Here is a 16,835-nt window from a genome sequence, read left to right on the forward strand (position 1 = left end):
TTGTGTTATTTACCCATCTGACAGTCATGTTGTGTTATTTACCCATCTGACAGTCATGTTGTGTTATTTACCCATCTGACAGTCATGTTGTGTTAGTTATTTACCCATCTGACAGTCATGTTGTGTTAGTTACCCATCTGACAGTCATGTTGTGTTAGTTATTTACCCATCTGACAGTCATGTGTTATTTACCCATCTGACAGTCATGTTGTGTTAGTTATTTACCCATCTGACAGTCATGTTGTGTTAGTTATTTACCCATCTGACAGTCATGTTGTGTTAGTTATTTACCCATCTGACAGTCATGTTGTGTTAGTTATTTACCCATCTGACAGTCATGTTGTGTTATTTACCCATCTGACAGTCATGTTGTGTTATTTACCCATCTGACAGTCATGTTGTGTTATTTACCCATCTGACAGTCATGTTGTGTTAGTTATTTACCCATCTGACAGTCATGTGTTATTTACCCATCTGACAGTCATGTTGTGTTAGTTATTTACCCATCTGACAGTCATGTTGTGTTAGTTATTTACCCATCTGACAGTCATGTTGTGTTAGTTATTTACCCATCTGACAGTCATGTTGTGTTAGTTATTTACCCATCTGACAGTCATGTTGTGTTAGTTATTTACCCATCTGACAGTCATGTTGTGTTATTTACCCATCTGACAGTCATGTTGTGTTATTTACCCATCTGACAGTCATGTTGTGTTATTTACCCATCTGACAGTCATGTTGTGTTAGTTATTTACCCATCTGACAGTCATGTTGTGTTATTTACCCATCTGACAGTCATGTTGTGTTAGTTATTTACCCATCTGACAGTCATGTTGTGTTAGTTATTTAACCATCTGACAGTCATGTTGTGTTATTTACCCATCTGACAGTCATGTTGTGTTAGTTATTTACCCATCTGACAGTCATGTTGTGTTAGTTATTTACCCATCTGACAGTCATGTTGTGTTAGTTATTTACCCATCTGACAGTCATGTTGTGTTAGTTATTTACCCATCTGACAGTCATGCTGTGTTAGTTATTTACCCATCTGACAGTCATGTTGTGTTAGTTATTTACCCATCTGACAGTCATGTTGTGTTAGTTATTTAACCATCTGACAGTCATGTTGTGTTATTTACCCATCTGACAGTCATGTTGTGTTAGTTATTTACCCATCTGACAGTCATGTTGTGTCAGTGGGATAATCTGAATATTTAGCTCTGGTTATTAGAGAACAGTCATGTTGTGTCAGTGGGATAATCTGAATATTTAGCTCTGGTTATTAGAGAACAGTCATGTTGTGTCAGTGTGATAATCTGAATATTTAGCTCTGGTTATTAGAGAACAGTCATGTTGTGTCAGTGGGATAATCTGAATATTTAGCTCTGGTTATTAGAGAACAGTCATGTTGTGTCAGTGTGATAATCTGAATATTTAGCTCTGGTTATTAGAGAACAGTCATGTTGTGTCAGTGGGATAATCTGAATATTTAGCTCTGGTTATTAGAGAACAGTCATGTTGTGTCAGTGGGACAATCTGAATATTTAGCTCTGGTTATTAGAGAACAGTCATGTTGTGTCAGTGGGACAATCTGAATATTTAGCTCTGGTTATTAGAGAACAGTCAGCTAACAGTTTTGAGATCTTGTGTTTACAGATCAATACTGATTTTGAATAATGTTTGTAGAATCAGAATAACAAACTCATTGTTCTTGTTATTGCCATACTCTATTGTGTATTGGTAGTGTAGGACGTGAATTTGTTCTACACTTGTCCTTGGTTTGCCCAATACACATCTATATTCCCTCCCCACCTGACCCGCGCTTCCATTCTCTCACCACCTGACCCTAATTGCGGTTAGAGCGTTGGAAGTTCGAATCCCCAAGCTGACAAGGTACAAATCTGTCGTTCTGCCCCTGAACAGGCAGTTAACCCACTGTTCCTAGGCCGTCATTGAAAATAAGAATTTGGGACGTGAATTTGTTCTACACTTATCCTTGGTTAGCCCAATACACATCTATATTCCCTCACCACCTGACCCTAGCTTCCATTCCCTCCCTACCTGACCCTAGCTTCCATTCCCTCACCACCTGACCCTAGCTTCCATTCTCTCACCACCTGACCCTATTTTCCATTTCCTCCCCACCTGACCCTGGCTTCCATTCTCTCCCTACCTGACCCTAGCTTCCATTCCCTACCCACCTGACCCTAGCTTCCATTCCCTACCCACCTGACCCTAGCTTCCATTCTTTCACCACCTGACCCTATTTTCCATTTCCTCCCCACCTGACCCTAGCTTCCATTCCCTCCCTACCTGACCCTAGCTTCCATTCCCTCCCTACCTGACCCTAGCTTCCACTCCCTCCCGACCTGACCCTAGCTTCCATTCCCTCCCTACCTGACCCTAGCTTCCATTTCCTCACCACCTGACCCTAGCTTCCATTCCCTCCCTACCTGACCCTAGCTTCCATTCCCTCCCTACCTGACCCTAGCTTCCATTCCCTCCCTCCCTGACCCTAGCTTCCATTCCCTCCCTACCTGACCCTAGCTTCCATTTCCTCCCTCCCTGACCCTAGCTTCCATTCCCTCCCTACCTGACCCTAGCTTCCATTCCCTCCCTACCTGACCCTAGCTTCCATTCCCTCCCCACCTGACCCTAGCTTCCATTCCCTCCCCACCTGACCCTAGCTTCCATTCCCTCCCCACCTGACCCTAGCTTCCACTCCCTCCCTCCCTGACCCTAGCTTCCATTCCCTCCCTCCCTGACCCTAGCTTCCATTCCCTCCCTTCCTGACCCTAGCTTCCATTCCCTACCCACCTGACCCTAGCTTCCACTCCCTCCCTCCCTGACCCTAGCTTCCATTCCCTCCCTCCCTGACCCTAGCTTCCATTCCCTCCCTACCTGACCCTAGCTTCCATTCCCTCCCTACCTAGCTAACCTGACCCCTTCTACTGGAAAAAGAGCAGAAGAGATCTGGGACCAGGTTAACCTGACCCCTTCTACTGGAAAAAGAGAAGAGATCTGGGACCAGGCTAACCTGACCCCTTCTACTGGAAAAAGAGAAGAGATCTGGGACCAGGTTAACCTGACCCCTTCTACTGGAAAAAGAGAAGAGATCTGGGACCAGGTTAACCTGACTCCTCCTACTGGAAAAAGAGAAGAGATCTGGGACCAGGTTAACCTGACTCCTCCTACTGGAAAAAGAGAAGAGATCTGGGACCAGGTTAACCTGACCCCTTCTACTGGGAAAAAAACCAACCTTATCTGTGATTCCCTAACCTGAGATAACAGCTCATAGATTCCCTCTCTCTCAGGGGTCTCTTGTGATTGGTGCATTTTCTTTTTATTTACATGTAACATTAAGGAAGTAACTCCTCTACATGTCATTTTATTCAAAGAATAAATAAATGCCCTTTCTATGTTATTTGTTCATTCATCTGAACCAGGTTCAAGTGAATAGCTGTTTCCCATCTGCATTGTTTCGTCTGACGTGAATACTCATGGGTCAGTTTCTATGCTCATCGATTATGGTTGCTGTCAAACTTTTAAAACACTTAATTTAAGCGTACTTGTTTTGTGCAAAATTGGGATATCCAATATGCTCTATGTCCGTTGTCCAGGGGGATGGAATGTTCCATATGGTTTTTGCCGCTGGTGCAAAAGTGACTCATTTAGTGACTCATTTAGTGACTCATTTAGTGACTCATTTAGTGACTCATTTAGTGACTCATTTAGTGACTCATTTAGGGACTAATTTAGGGACTCATTTAGTGACTCATTTAGTGACTCATTTAGGGACTCATTTAGGGACTCATTTAGGGACTCATTTAGGGACTCATTTAGGGACTCATTGCTGCAGTAGTTTATGTGTCGGGGGGCTAGGGTCAGTCTGTTATATCTGGAGTACTTCTCCTGTCGTACAGGGTGTCCTGTGTGAATTTAAGTATGCTCTCTCTAATTCTCTCTTCATCTCTTTCGTTCTCTCTCTCGGAGGACCTGAGCCCTAGGACCATGCCTCAGGACTACCTGGCATGTTGACTCCTTGCTGTCCCCAGTCCACCTGGCTGTGCTGCTGCTCCAGTTTCAACTGTTCTGCCTGCGGCTATGGAACCCTGACCTGTTCACCGGACTTGCTACCTGTCCCAGACCTGCTGTTTTCAACTCTCTAGAGACAGCAGGAGCGGTAGAGATACTCTCAAATGATCAGCTATGAAAAGCCAACTGACATTTACTCCTGTTGCACCCTCTACAACCACTGTGATTATTATTATTTGACCCTGCTGGTCATCTATGACCATTTGAACATCTTGGCCATGTTCTGTTAAAATCTCCACCCGGCACAGCCAGAAGAGGACTGGCCACCACTCATCTCTAAAGTAAAATTACATTGAAATATATTTCAAACAAATCATGTCTGTCTTTTCACTATCCCAGGTCATGTTCAGATTAAAAGATAATTGCTCTCTCTCTTTTACTAGATGTGTTTTTAATGAATATCAATTTACCAACATTTCTGAAATATCTTGTTTTGGAATCAAACCCTTAAAAAAAACTTTTCATGATGATAGAAAGTATCACCTGCTTAAAGACTATAACATTTACTAACTGTCTGGAACAGAACATGGTGTCCCTTTTTTATGGATGTTTATAGTCACATAAACCAGACAGGTGCAGTGAAACCGGTTGTTTAACAGGGTCAGTCATAGTTGTAAGTCGCTCTGGATAAGAGCGTCTGCTAAATGACTTAAATGTAAATGTAAATAGTAGTATGATAGGTGTTGTTGTACAGGGTCAGTCATAGTAGTATGATAGGTGTTGTTGTACAGGGTCAGTCATAGTGGTACGATAGGTGTTGTTTTACAGGGTCAGTCATAGTAGTATGATAGGTGTTGTTGTACAGGGTCAGTCATAGTGGTACGATAGGTGTTGTTTTACAGGGTCAGTCATAGTAGTATGATAGGTGTTGTTTTACAAGGTCAGTCATAGTAGTATGATAGGTGTTGTTTTACAGGGTCAGTCATAGTAGTGTGATAGGTGTTGTTTTACAGGGTCAGTCATAGTAGTATGATAGGTGTTGTTTTACAGGGTCAGTCATAGCGGTATGTTAGGTGTTGTTTTACAGGGTCAGTCATCGTAGTACGATAGGTGTTGTTTTACATGGTCAGTCATAGTAGTATGATAGGTGTTGTTTTACAGGGTCAGTCATAGTAGTATGATAGGTGTTGTTTTACAGGGTCAGTCATAGTAGTACGATAGGTGTTGTTTTACAGGGTCAGTGTAATGCTCGTCGTGGGTTGAAGAAGAAGAGGACCAATGCGCAGCATGGTAAGTGTTCATATTCTTTAATGAAACAACTGAACACTGGAAAAACAACAAAACGACAAAGGAACAGCTCTGTACGGTGAAGAAAAACACAGAACAGAAAATAATCTCCCACACCACACAGGTGGGAAAAGGCTACCTAAGTATGACTCTCAATCAGAGACAACGAACAACACCTGCCTCTGATTGAGAACCATACCAGGCCAAACACAAACCCACAACATAGAAAATGGGGCGGCATGGTAGCTTAGGGGTTAGAGCATTGGACTAGAAACCGAGAGGTTTCAAGTTCAAATCCCCGAGCTGACAAGGTGCAAAATCTGTCGTTCTGCCCTTGAACAATGTTCCTAGGCCGTCATTGAAAATAAGAATTTGTTCTTAACTGACTTGCCTAGTAAAATAAAGGTAAAAACAAAAACAAAACAAAAAACAAAACAAACATAGACTACCCACCCCAACTCACGCCCTGACCGTACTAAAACAAAGACATAACAAAAGAACTAAGGTCAGAACGTGACATTTACATTTAAGTCATTTAGCAGACGCTCTTATCCAGAGTAGTCAGCCATAGTAGTATGGCACCTGAAGCAAATGAGGGTTAAGTGTCTAGGGCACATCAACAGATTTATTACACTTGACCTGCTGGTTACTGGCCCAACACTCTAACCACTAGACTACCTGCTGGTTACTGGCCCAACTCTAACTACTAGACTACCTGCTGGTTACTGACCCAACGCTCGAACCACTAGACTACCTGCTGGTTACTGACCCAACGCTCGAACCACTAGGCTACCTGCTGGTTACTGACCAAACGCTCGAACCACTAGGCTACCTGCTGGTTACTGGCCCAACACTCTAACCACTAGACTACCTGCTGGTTACTGACCAAACGCTCGAACCACTAGACTACCTGCTGGTTACTGACCCAACGCTCGAACCACTAGGCTACCTGCTGGTTACTGGCCCAACACTCTAACCACTAGACTACCTGCTGGTTACTGACCCAACGCTCGAACCACTAGACTACCTGCTGGTTACTGACCCAACGCTCGAACCACTAGGCTACCTGCTGGTTACTGACCAAACGCTCGAACCACTAGGCTACCTGCTGGTTACTGGCCCAACACTCTAACTGCTAGGCTACTGCTGGTTACTGGCCCAACACTCTAACCACTAGGCTACCTGCTGGTTACTGGCCCAACACTCTAACTGCTAGGCTACTGCTGGTTACTGGCCCAACACTCTAACCACTAGACTACCTGCTGGTTACTGGCCCAACGCTCTAACTGCTAGGCTACTGCTGGTTACTGGCCCAACACTCTAACCACTAGACTACCTGCTGGTTACTGGCCCAACACTCTAACTGCTAGGCTACTGCTGGTTACTGGCCCAACACTCTAACTGCTAGGCTACCTGCCGCCCTTCATGAGTTGTCTAAGTAACACAGCTATCATGCTTTCAGAGAGAGCGAGGATCTCCTTTGGGGAATATTTACCACAAGCCAACATTGTCTCCATTTTCTTTCTTCCATTGGTCATTTTCAAGAAATATTCCAACAAACGACCTTTTCGTAACCCCGTAATGTTCTGTAACGGTGTGAGAAAATGTCCCCTGTTATCTGCAGATGGACAGGTGAGGCACACACACACACACACACACACACACACACACACACACACACACACACACACACACACACACACACACACGGGGTGGAGGGGAATGCAGAGTCAGAGCCGTGGTTTCTGTATAAAAGACCCCATGCTGTGTGCCTCACTCCATTACGCTGAAAACATGAACTGCCTGCTGATCCTCTCCTGCCTTGCCTTCGCCGGCGCAGCCTACGGTGAGAAAATGTCCATGTTTATGCCATTGTCTGCCTTGTAGGATGCCTTGTAGGATACCTTGTGGGATTCCTTGTGGGATTCCTTGTAGGATACCTTGTTGGATACCTTGTAGAATACCTTGTAGGATACCTTGTAGGATACCTTGTAGGATTCATTGTAGGATTCCTTGTAGGATACCTTGTAGGATTCATTGTAGGATTCATTGTAGGATACCTTAGGTTGGCTTTGTAGTCATTCTGGTTTTTATTGTTATTCTTTTCTATTTTTTTATTGTCATATGTTTGTTGTGTAGTAAATATTTCAGTTTTAATTTGAATTGTTTTTAGTTGTTTCTTCCTGTGAAGAACATTGTGTTGCATTCCCATGTCTGAAATGTGCTGTAGAAATAAAACTTAATTTGATTTATTTATCGGGTAAAATAAGTATTTGATAGTAGTTGACTGCTCTGGTCAATAACATTTCAAGTGGTACTACAATAGGCAGCGTTGTATTTATATTCTGTAAAGACGTAATTCAGAAACTGTCACTGTTGGAATCTCTGTTGGAGCAGCCAAACTTGACCTCTGACCCATAATCTCTGTCTTTAGGCTGTGGTAAACCCGCCATCCGGCCTGTGGTGTCTGGTTACGCCCGCATCGTCAACGGTGAGGAGGCTGTGCCCGGCTCCTGGCCCTGGCAGGTGTCCCTCCAGGACTACACTGGATTCCACTTCTGTGGCGGCTCTCTGATCAACGAGAACTGGGTTGTGACTGCTGCCCACTGCAGCGTGAAGTGAGTGCTGGCTGCTGAGCCATAACCTTCATAAGTGTAGCAACATGCTAACTAGCTAAAAAACTAGCTAAAATCTAGCTAATGCTCATACTAACTAGCTAAAAGATAGCTATTGCTAACTAGCTAAAAGCTTGCTAATGCTAACTAACTAAAAACTGGATATAAACTAGATAATGCTAATGCTAATTAGCTCAAAGCCGGCTAGCATATTGCTAAAGTAGCTAAATTATGTTAATTTTTTGAAACTATTTCAGGACCTCTCACCGTGTGATCCTGGGAGAGCACGATCGCTCGTCCAACGCTGAGAACATCCAGACCATCAAGGTTGGCCAGGTAAACAACCACACACACACACACACACACACACACACAACTATTACTACAATTTTAACATCTAGGCTTTTATTTTGAAGTAAAGATAAAGATGAGTAAAAGTTCCACCTTTCCATCCCCACTGTCCCCTATATATCCCTACTGTCCCCTATATATCCCCACTGTCCCCTATATATCCCCACTGTCCCCTATATATCCCCACTGTCCCCTATATATCCCCACTGTCCCCTATATATCCCTACTGTCCCCTATATATCCCTATTGTCCCCTATATATCCCTACTGTCCCCTATATATCCCTATTGTCCCCTATATATCCCCACTGTCCCCTATATATCCCTACTGTCCCCTATATATCCCTACTGTCCCCTATATATCCCTATTGTCCCCTATATATCCCTACTGTCCCCTATATATCCCTATTGTCCCCTATATATCCCCACTGTCCCCTATATATCCCCACTGTCCCCTATATATCCCCACTGTCCCCTATATATCCCTACTGTCCCCTATATATCCCTACTGTCCCCTATATATCCCCACTGTCCCCTATATATCCCTATTGTCCCCTATATATCCCCACTGTCCCCTATATATCCCTATTGTCCCCTATATATCCCCACTGTCCCCTATATATCCCCACTGTCCCCTATATATCCCCACTGTCCCCTATATATCCCTACTGTCCCCTATATATCCCTATTGTCCCTTATATATCCCTATTGTCCCCTATATATCCCCACTGTCCCCTATATATCCCTACTGTCCCCTATATATCCCTATTGTCCCCTATATATCCCCATTGTCCCCTATACATCCCCACTGTCCCCTATATATCCTTCCTTTCCTAACTATTACTACAATTTCAACATCTAGACTTTTATTTTGAAGTAAAGTCACATCAACTCAAACGATAACGATCTGCTCAGCGCATTAACATTCCATCTCAATCACAAACGTTGTGGCCTTGTGTCCTGACTAGGTCTTCAAGCACCCCAATTACAACGGCTTCACCATCAACAACGACATCACCCTGATCAAGCTGGCCACGCCCGCCCTCTTGGGAACCCGCGTGTCCCCCGTGTGCGTTGCTGAGACCAACGATGACTTCCCCGGTGGCAGGACGTGTGTGACCTCCGGCTGGGGTCTGACCCGCTACAACGGTAACCAATAATCACTACAGCTTTTCTAGGTCTCATTGTAAAGTCAGACAAACCTTGGTTAGTTTTTTTTGACTAGCGGTATGTTTGGTATAGTTGAAAGTTTCCATTTCAGTTGGCTCAATGTATTTGAAAAATTACGTTTCAGTTGGCTCAATCTGTTTTAAAATGACATTTCAGTTGGCTCAATCTATTTGAAAAATGACGTTTCAGTTGGCTCAATCTGTTTCAAAAATGACATTTCAGTTGGCTCAATCTATTTGAAAAATGACGTTTCAGTTGGCTCAATCTGTTTAAAAAAATTACTTTTCAGTTGGGTTTCAGTGTAGTCTTGAGATGCTTGTAGTCTAATAATGTGAGAAAGATGGTGATTGGCTGACCGGTTTCTAAGAGTTACCTGACCCTTGGTGTCCTCTGGTTCCAGCTGCTGACACCCCTGCCCTGCTGCAGCAAGCTGCTCTTCCCCTGCTGACCAAGGCTCAGTGCCAGAAGTTCTGGGGCTCCAAGATCACCGACCTCATGATCTGTGCTGGAGCCGATGGAGCATCTTCCTGCATGGTGAGTAACACAAACCATAGGGTTGGAACATTCCGGTAAACTTCCAAAACATTGCCAGGGTTTTCAGACTTCCTCGTTGGAAGAATCCCATATTTTTCTACACAAACAATCCCTGACACACTGTTACATGCCATGACACTGAACCTATCACAATCTGACTAATGGCAGAGTTCAATCTGAACTTTTACAGTTATTTACACGGGTTAAAACAGTCATTGCATCAATTAAAGCTTGGTGTTTCCTTAGTTCTTAATTTTTTTGGAAACAGCCGAGCACAAACTCTGAACATAAAAAATAAATCCCTAGAGAGAGACTCTAACTCTTTCTGTGCTCCTTTTTGTGTTCCTCCAGGGTGACTCTGGTGGCCCCCTGGTCTGTGAGAAGGCTGGTGCCTGGACCCTGGTTGGTATTGTGTCCTGGGGCAGTGGAACCTGCACCACCACTATGCCCGGAGTGTACGCCCGCGTCACCGAGCTCCGCTCCTACATCGACCAGACCATCGCCTCCAACTAAGTTTTCAGCTTCATCTCCATAAAAAAAAATAAAAGTAGTTTCTAGTAACATATTTGTTCCTTGGTGTTTCTTGAAACGTGGGTTTTGATAGTTAATGCAGCAATCAGCAGTTAACGGAATAACAAAGCGTTCTCTCCAACACTGTTCTGGTTAAAAGCGGGGGGATGGTGCTTGAGAAATGTAACCACTCTCAAATACAAAGATAAATCTGTGGATGCAAGGACTGACCATCCATGATATCAACATTCACTAGTTCCAAAAACATCCAGTGATTTTGCATAGCCACATCATTCAACAGAAATACTCATCATAAATGTAGATGATAATACAAGCTATACACATGGAATTATAGATATACCTCTCCTTAATGCAACCGCTGTGTCAGATTTCAAAACAACTTTAGGGAAAAAGAAACCCATGCAATAATTTGAGACGGCGCTCAGAAGAAAAAGTCACAGTAGCCACAATGATGGCGTCAACATAAACAAGAAATTACATGATAAATATTCCCGTACCTTTGATGATCTTCATCAGAAAGCACTCCAGGAATCCCAGGTCCACAATAAATGTTTGTTTTGTTCGATGATGTCCGTTATTTATGTCCAAATACCTTCTTTTGTTAGAGCGTTAGGTATACATATCCAAACGCTCATTCTGGTCAGCGTTACATCGGACAAAAACTTCAAAAAATAATATTACAAGTCGAAGAAACATGTCAAACTAAGTACAGAATCAATCATTAGGATGTTTTTAACATATAGCTTCAATAAAGTTCCAAACGGAGTTTTCCTTTGTGTCTTCATGGAACGCAAGTGGATACCATGAGGAATAAGCGTGATTAGAAAATGGCTGACTGCCAGACACCTGATAGATTCTGCTCTCATTCACTCCCACAACAACGTAGATGTCTCATTCAAATTTCTATAGATGGTTGACATCTAGTGGAACCCCTAGACAGTGCAACATCATTCATATCTCAAGGGGATTTCATCGGGGACTCTGGGGAATACATACAAAGCTCAGATTTCTCACTTCCTGTTTTGATTTCTCCTCAGGATTTTGCCTGCCATATGAGTTCTGTTATACTCACAGACATCATTCAAACAGTTTTAGAAACTTTAGAGTGTTTCCTATCCAATACTAATAATAATATGCATATATTAGCAACTGAGACTGAGGAGCAGGCCATTTACTTTGGGCAATTTATTCACCCAAGCTACTCAATACTGCCCCCCAACCAGAAGATGTTTTAAAGAGTCCTCCTCTTTATGATGACCATGACAGAATAACCCAAGCAGCGTGAAAAGGAGGAGTATAATGTAGTGACGGTATAATGTAGTGATGGTATAACGTAGTGATGGTATAATATAGTGATGGTATAATATAGTGATGGTATAATATAGTGATGGTATAATGTAGTGATGGTATAATATAGTGATGGTATAATATAGTGATGGTATAATATAGTGATGCTATAATATATTTATTATATAGTGATGGTATAATATGGTGAGGGTATAAAATAGTGATGGTATAATATAGTGATGGTATAATATAGTGATGGTATAGTGAGGTGATGGTATAACGTAGTGATGGTATAACGTAGTGATGGTATAACGTAGTGATCATATAATGTAGTGATCGTATAATATAGTAATGGAATATAGTGATGATATAATATAGTGATGGTATAATATAGTGATGGTATAACATAGTGATGGTATAATATAGTGATGGTATAACATAGTGATGGTATAACGTAGTGATCATATAATGTAGTGATGGTATAATATAGTAATGGAATATAGTGATGGTATAATATAGTGATGGTATAATATAGTGATGGTATAACATAGTGATGGTATAACATAGTGATCATATAATGAGTGATTGTATAATATAGTAATGGAATATAGTGATGATATAATATAGTGATGGTATAATATAGTGATGGTAAAATATAGTGATGGTATAATATAGTGATGGTATAATATGGTGATGGTATAATATAGTGATTGTATAATATAGTGATGGTATAATATAGTGATGGTATAATATAGTGATGGTATAACATAGTGATGGTATAACATAGTGATGGTATAAAATGGTGAGGGTATAATATTGTGATAGTATATTATAGTGATGGTATAATATAGTGATGGTATAGTGAGGTGATGGTATAACATAGTGATGGTATAACATAGTGATCGTATAATATAGTAATGGAATATAGTGATGGTATAATATAGTGATGGTATAATATAGTGATTGTTAATATAATTATAGTATAATATAGTGATGGTATAACATAGTGATGGTATAACATAGTGATGGTATAACGTAGTGATGGTATAACGTAGTGATGGTATAATATAGTGATGGTATAATGTAGTGATTGTTAAATATAATTATAGTATAATATACTGATGGTACAATATAGTGATGGTATAACGTAGTGATGGTATAATATAGTGATGGTATAATATAGTGTCAGGACCCGGTTACGAACCTGGGTCTCCGGAGTGAGAAACAGTCACTTAACCAACTGAGCCACGAATAGTCAGCAGAACCCAGAAGATGAGGCAGACACAGCAGTACTTAAGACGGTGTATTAAAGTAAAAAAGAGAAGTCCTTCAATACAAAAATGGCAAATCCAAAAGGTGGTAGGAATAGCACAAAAAAGCCTCAAGAGATACTCAAAACCAAAAACAGATTTCCACAAGAGCATCCACCGGAATCGACAAGAATACACAGAACACTAGGGCTGGGTGCTAACATACAAACACAGAGCACAGAACTGAGGGAAACTAAGGGTTTAAATACAATCAGGGGAAACGAGGCACAGGTGCAAATAATAATGGGGAACAAGGGAAAAAACATAAGGTCAAAAAGCACAATGGGGGCATCTAGTGACCAAAACCCGGAACAACCCTGGCCAAATCCTGACATATAGTGATGGTATTATATAGTGATGGTATAATATAGTGATGGTATAATATAGTGATGGTATAATATATTTATAATATCGTGATGGTATAATATAGTGATGGTATTATATAGTGATGGTATTATATAGTGATGGTATTATATAGTGATGGTATAATATAGTGATGGTTTAACATAGTGATGGATAGTATAATATAGTGATGGTATAACATAGTGATGGTATAATATAGTGATTGTATAGTGAGGTGATGTTATGATATAGTGATGGTATAATTTAGTGATGGTTTAACATAGTGATGGATAGTATAATATAGTGATGGTATAACATAGTGATGGTATAATATAGTGATTGTATAGTGAGGTGATGTTATGATATAGTGATGGTATAATATAGTGATGGTATAATATAGTGATGGTATAATATGGTGATGGTATAATATAGTGATGGTATAATATAGTGATGGTATAATATGGTGATGGTATAATATAGTGACTGTATAATATAGTGATGGTATAATGTAGTGATGGTATAATGAATTGATGGTATAATATAGTGATGGTATAATATAGTGATGGTATAATGTAGTGATGGTATAATATAGTGATGGTATAATATAGTGATGGTATAATATAGTGATGGTATAATATAGTGATGGTATAATATAGTGAGGGTATAATGTAGTGATGGTATAATATAGTGAGGGTATAATGTAGTGATGGTATTATATAGTGATGGTATAATATAGTGAGGGTATAATGTAGTGATGGTATAATATAGTGATGGTATAATATAGTGATGGTATTATATAGTGAGGGTATAATATAGTGATGGTATTGTTACGGATACAGTTATCCTGTGTGTGTGTGTATCCTGTGTGTGTGTTTCTTTTCTCTCCTTCTCCCCTCACAGGTGAAAATCATCACTCCCCAATCAGTCAACAATCAATCATCAATCAGAAGACACACCTCCTCCTATTTCCTAACCTATCACAGTTCCTTCCCCATGGTTTAAAAACCCCATCATTTGTTTGTTCTAGAGCTCAATCTCTCTGTAAATGTCATGTCTGTAGGTCTCTGTGTTTCACTCTCGCTTTGTGTCTTAACCTCTCTTTTGTTTAAGCACCTCATAGCACTTTGTCATCACCTGTGAGTATTGTTTTAGGTTATGGTGTTTGTGTTTGATTGCTGGTGGGAAAAGGGGCAAACCAAGACAAGTCGCCCATGGGCATACACTACCCGTAGGTGTACTTTGTTAAATACAGTAGTTAGAACTGGGCGGACCACCCACTGTATTTTTGGTTAGGTAGTTAGCTGTTGTTAAAGTAGGCTAGTCTAGCTTAGGGGTGTTTTTGAATACTTATTGTTTCTTTCCTTGGGTCCAGCTCAGCCCCTTTTCCTGCTCCCCCCATTACCGTGTGTTTATAAATAAACCTAGAGTTTGACGGTAGATTTCTGTTGTCGTGGTTATTTCGTTCACACTTTTCCTTTGTCACAATAATAATTTGCATGAGTTATGTTACGGGTCTCATTACCATCCCCCCTAGACTGTCGGGCCAAAAGGGATTCGTAACAGTATAATATAGTGATGAATGGATAGTTTACATCATGTATTTATCCTATACAGTATCTGTAGCCTACGGTGTCCTGGGAAATGACCCACAAGCTACAGCTCGTGGCCTGTCTCATTAGCCCCACCTCTTTCAGCTAGCCACAGCTAGTGGCCTGTCCCATGAGCCCCATCTGTTTCAGCTAGCCACAGCTAGTGGCCTGTCCCATGAGCCCCATCTCTTTCAGCTAGCCACAGCTAGTCGCCTGTCCCATTAGCCCCATCTCTTTCAGCTCGCCACAGCTAGTGGCCTGTCCCATTAGCCCCATCTGTTTCAGCTCGCCACAGCTAGTGGCTTGTCCCATTAGCCCCACCTCTTTCAGCTAGCCACATCTAGTGGCCTGTCCCATTAGCCCCACCTCTTTCAGTTAGCCACAGCTAGTGGCCTGTCCCATTAGCCCCACCTCTTTCAGCTAGCCACAGCTATGTCTCTACAGTAATAACCAGTGATATGTCTCGACAGTAATAACCAGTGAAATGTCTCAACAGTAATAACTCCAGTGATATGTCTCTACAGTAATAACCAGAGATATGTCTCGACAGTAATAACCAGTGAAATGTCTCAACAGTAATAACTCCAGTGATATGTCTCTACAGTAATAACCAGTGATATGTCTCAACAGTAATAACCAGTGATATGTCTCAACAGTAATAACTCCAGTGATATGTCTCAACAGTAATAACTCCAGTGATATGTCTCTACAGTAATAACTCCAGTGATATGTCTCTACAGTAATAACCAGTGATATGTCTCTACAGTAATAACCAGTGATATGTCTCTACAGTAAGAACTCCAGTGATATGTCTCTACAGTAATAACCAGTGATATGTCTCTACAGTAATAACTCCAGTGATATGTCTCGACAGTAATAACTCCAGTGATATGTCTCTACAGTAATAACTCCAGTGATATGTCTCGACAGTAATAACCAGTGATATGTCTCGACAGTAATAACTCCAGTGATATGTCTCGACAGTAATAACTCCAGTGATATGTCTCGACAGTAATAACCAGTGATATGTCTCGACAGTAATAACTCCAGTGATATGTCTCGACAGTAATAACTCCAGTGATATGTCTCGACAGTAATAACTCCAGTGATGTGTCTCTACGGTAATAACTCCAGTGATGTGTCTCGACGGTAATAACTCCAGTGATGTGTCTCTACAGGAATAACTCCAGTGATATGTCTCTACAGGAATAACTCCAGTGATATGTCTCTACAGTAATAACTCCAGTGATATGTCTCTACAGTAATAACTCCAGTGATATGTCTCAACAGTAATAACTCCAGTGATATGTCTCAACAGTAATAACCAGTGATATGTCTCGACAGTAATAACTCCAGTGATATGTCTCGACAGTAATAACTCCAGTGATATGTCTCGACAGTAATAACTCCAGTGATATGTCTCGACAGTAATAACTCCAGTGATATGTCTCGACAGTAATAACTCCAGTGATATGTCTCGACAGTAATAACTCCAGTGATATGTCTCTACAGTAATAACCAGTGATATGTCTCTACAGTAATAACTCCAGTGATATGTATCTACAGTAATAACTCCAGTGATATGTCTCGACAGTAATAACTCCAGTGATGTGTCTCGACAGTAATAACTCCAGTGATGTGTCTCGACAGTAATAACTCCAGTGATGTGTCTCGACAGTAATAACTCCAGTGATGTGTCTCGACAGTAATAACTCCAGTGATATGTCTCGACAGTAATAACTCCAGTGATATGTCTCGACAGTAATAACTCCAGTGATGTGTCTCT

The 16,835-nt window shown here is 41.2% G+C and overlaps 1 protein-coding gene across 1 annotated transcript; it reads left to right on the top strand.

Annotated features, from left to right (window-relative positions):
* Positions 1 to 7,112: 7,112 nt before the first annotated feature.
* LOC135539342 (chymotrypsin A-like) lies at positions 7,113 to 10,553 on the top strand. Its single transcript, XM_064965165.1, has 6 exons — positions 7,113 to 7,168; positions 7,757 to 7,940; positions 8,195 to 8,273; positions 9,255 to 9,435; positions 9,857 to 9,990; positions 10,342 to 10,553. The coding sequence occupies exons 1-6, from the start codon at positions 7,117 to 7,119 to the stop codon at positions 10,501 to 10,503; spliced, it is 792 nt and encodes a 263-aa protein (XP_064821237.1). The 5' UTR covers positions 7,113 to 7,116; the 3' UTR covers positions 10,504 to 10,553.
* The last annotated feature ends 6,282 nt before the right edge of the window (positions 10,554 to 16,835 follow it).

This window comes from Oncorhynchus masou, unplaced genomic scaffold, assembly GCF_036934945.1.
Source record: "Oncorhynchus masou masou isolate Uvic2021 unplaced genomic scaffold, UVic_Omas_1.1 unplaced_scaffold_675, whole genome shotgun sequence".
NCBI lineage: Eukaryota > Metazoa > Chordata > Actinopteri > Salmoniformes > Salmonidae > Oncorhynchus > Oncorhynchus masou.

Bases quoted from the DNA above. Each gene is read 5' to 3' on its own strand.
- LOC135539342 (XM_064965165.1), top strand. From the start codon at position 7,117: ATGAACTGCCTGCTGATCCTCTCCTGCCTTGCCTTCGCCGGCGCAGCC. The intron at 7,941-8,194 runs GTGAGTGCTGGC...AAACTATTTCAG, and splicing joins GCTGCCCACTGCAGCGTGAA to GACCTCTCACCGTGTGATCC. The intron at 9,436-9,856 runs GTAACCAATAAT...CTCTGGTTCCAG, and splicing joins GGGTCTGACCCGCTACAACG to CTGCTGACACCCCTGCCCTG.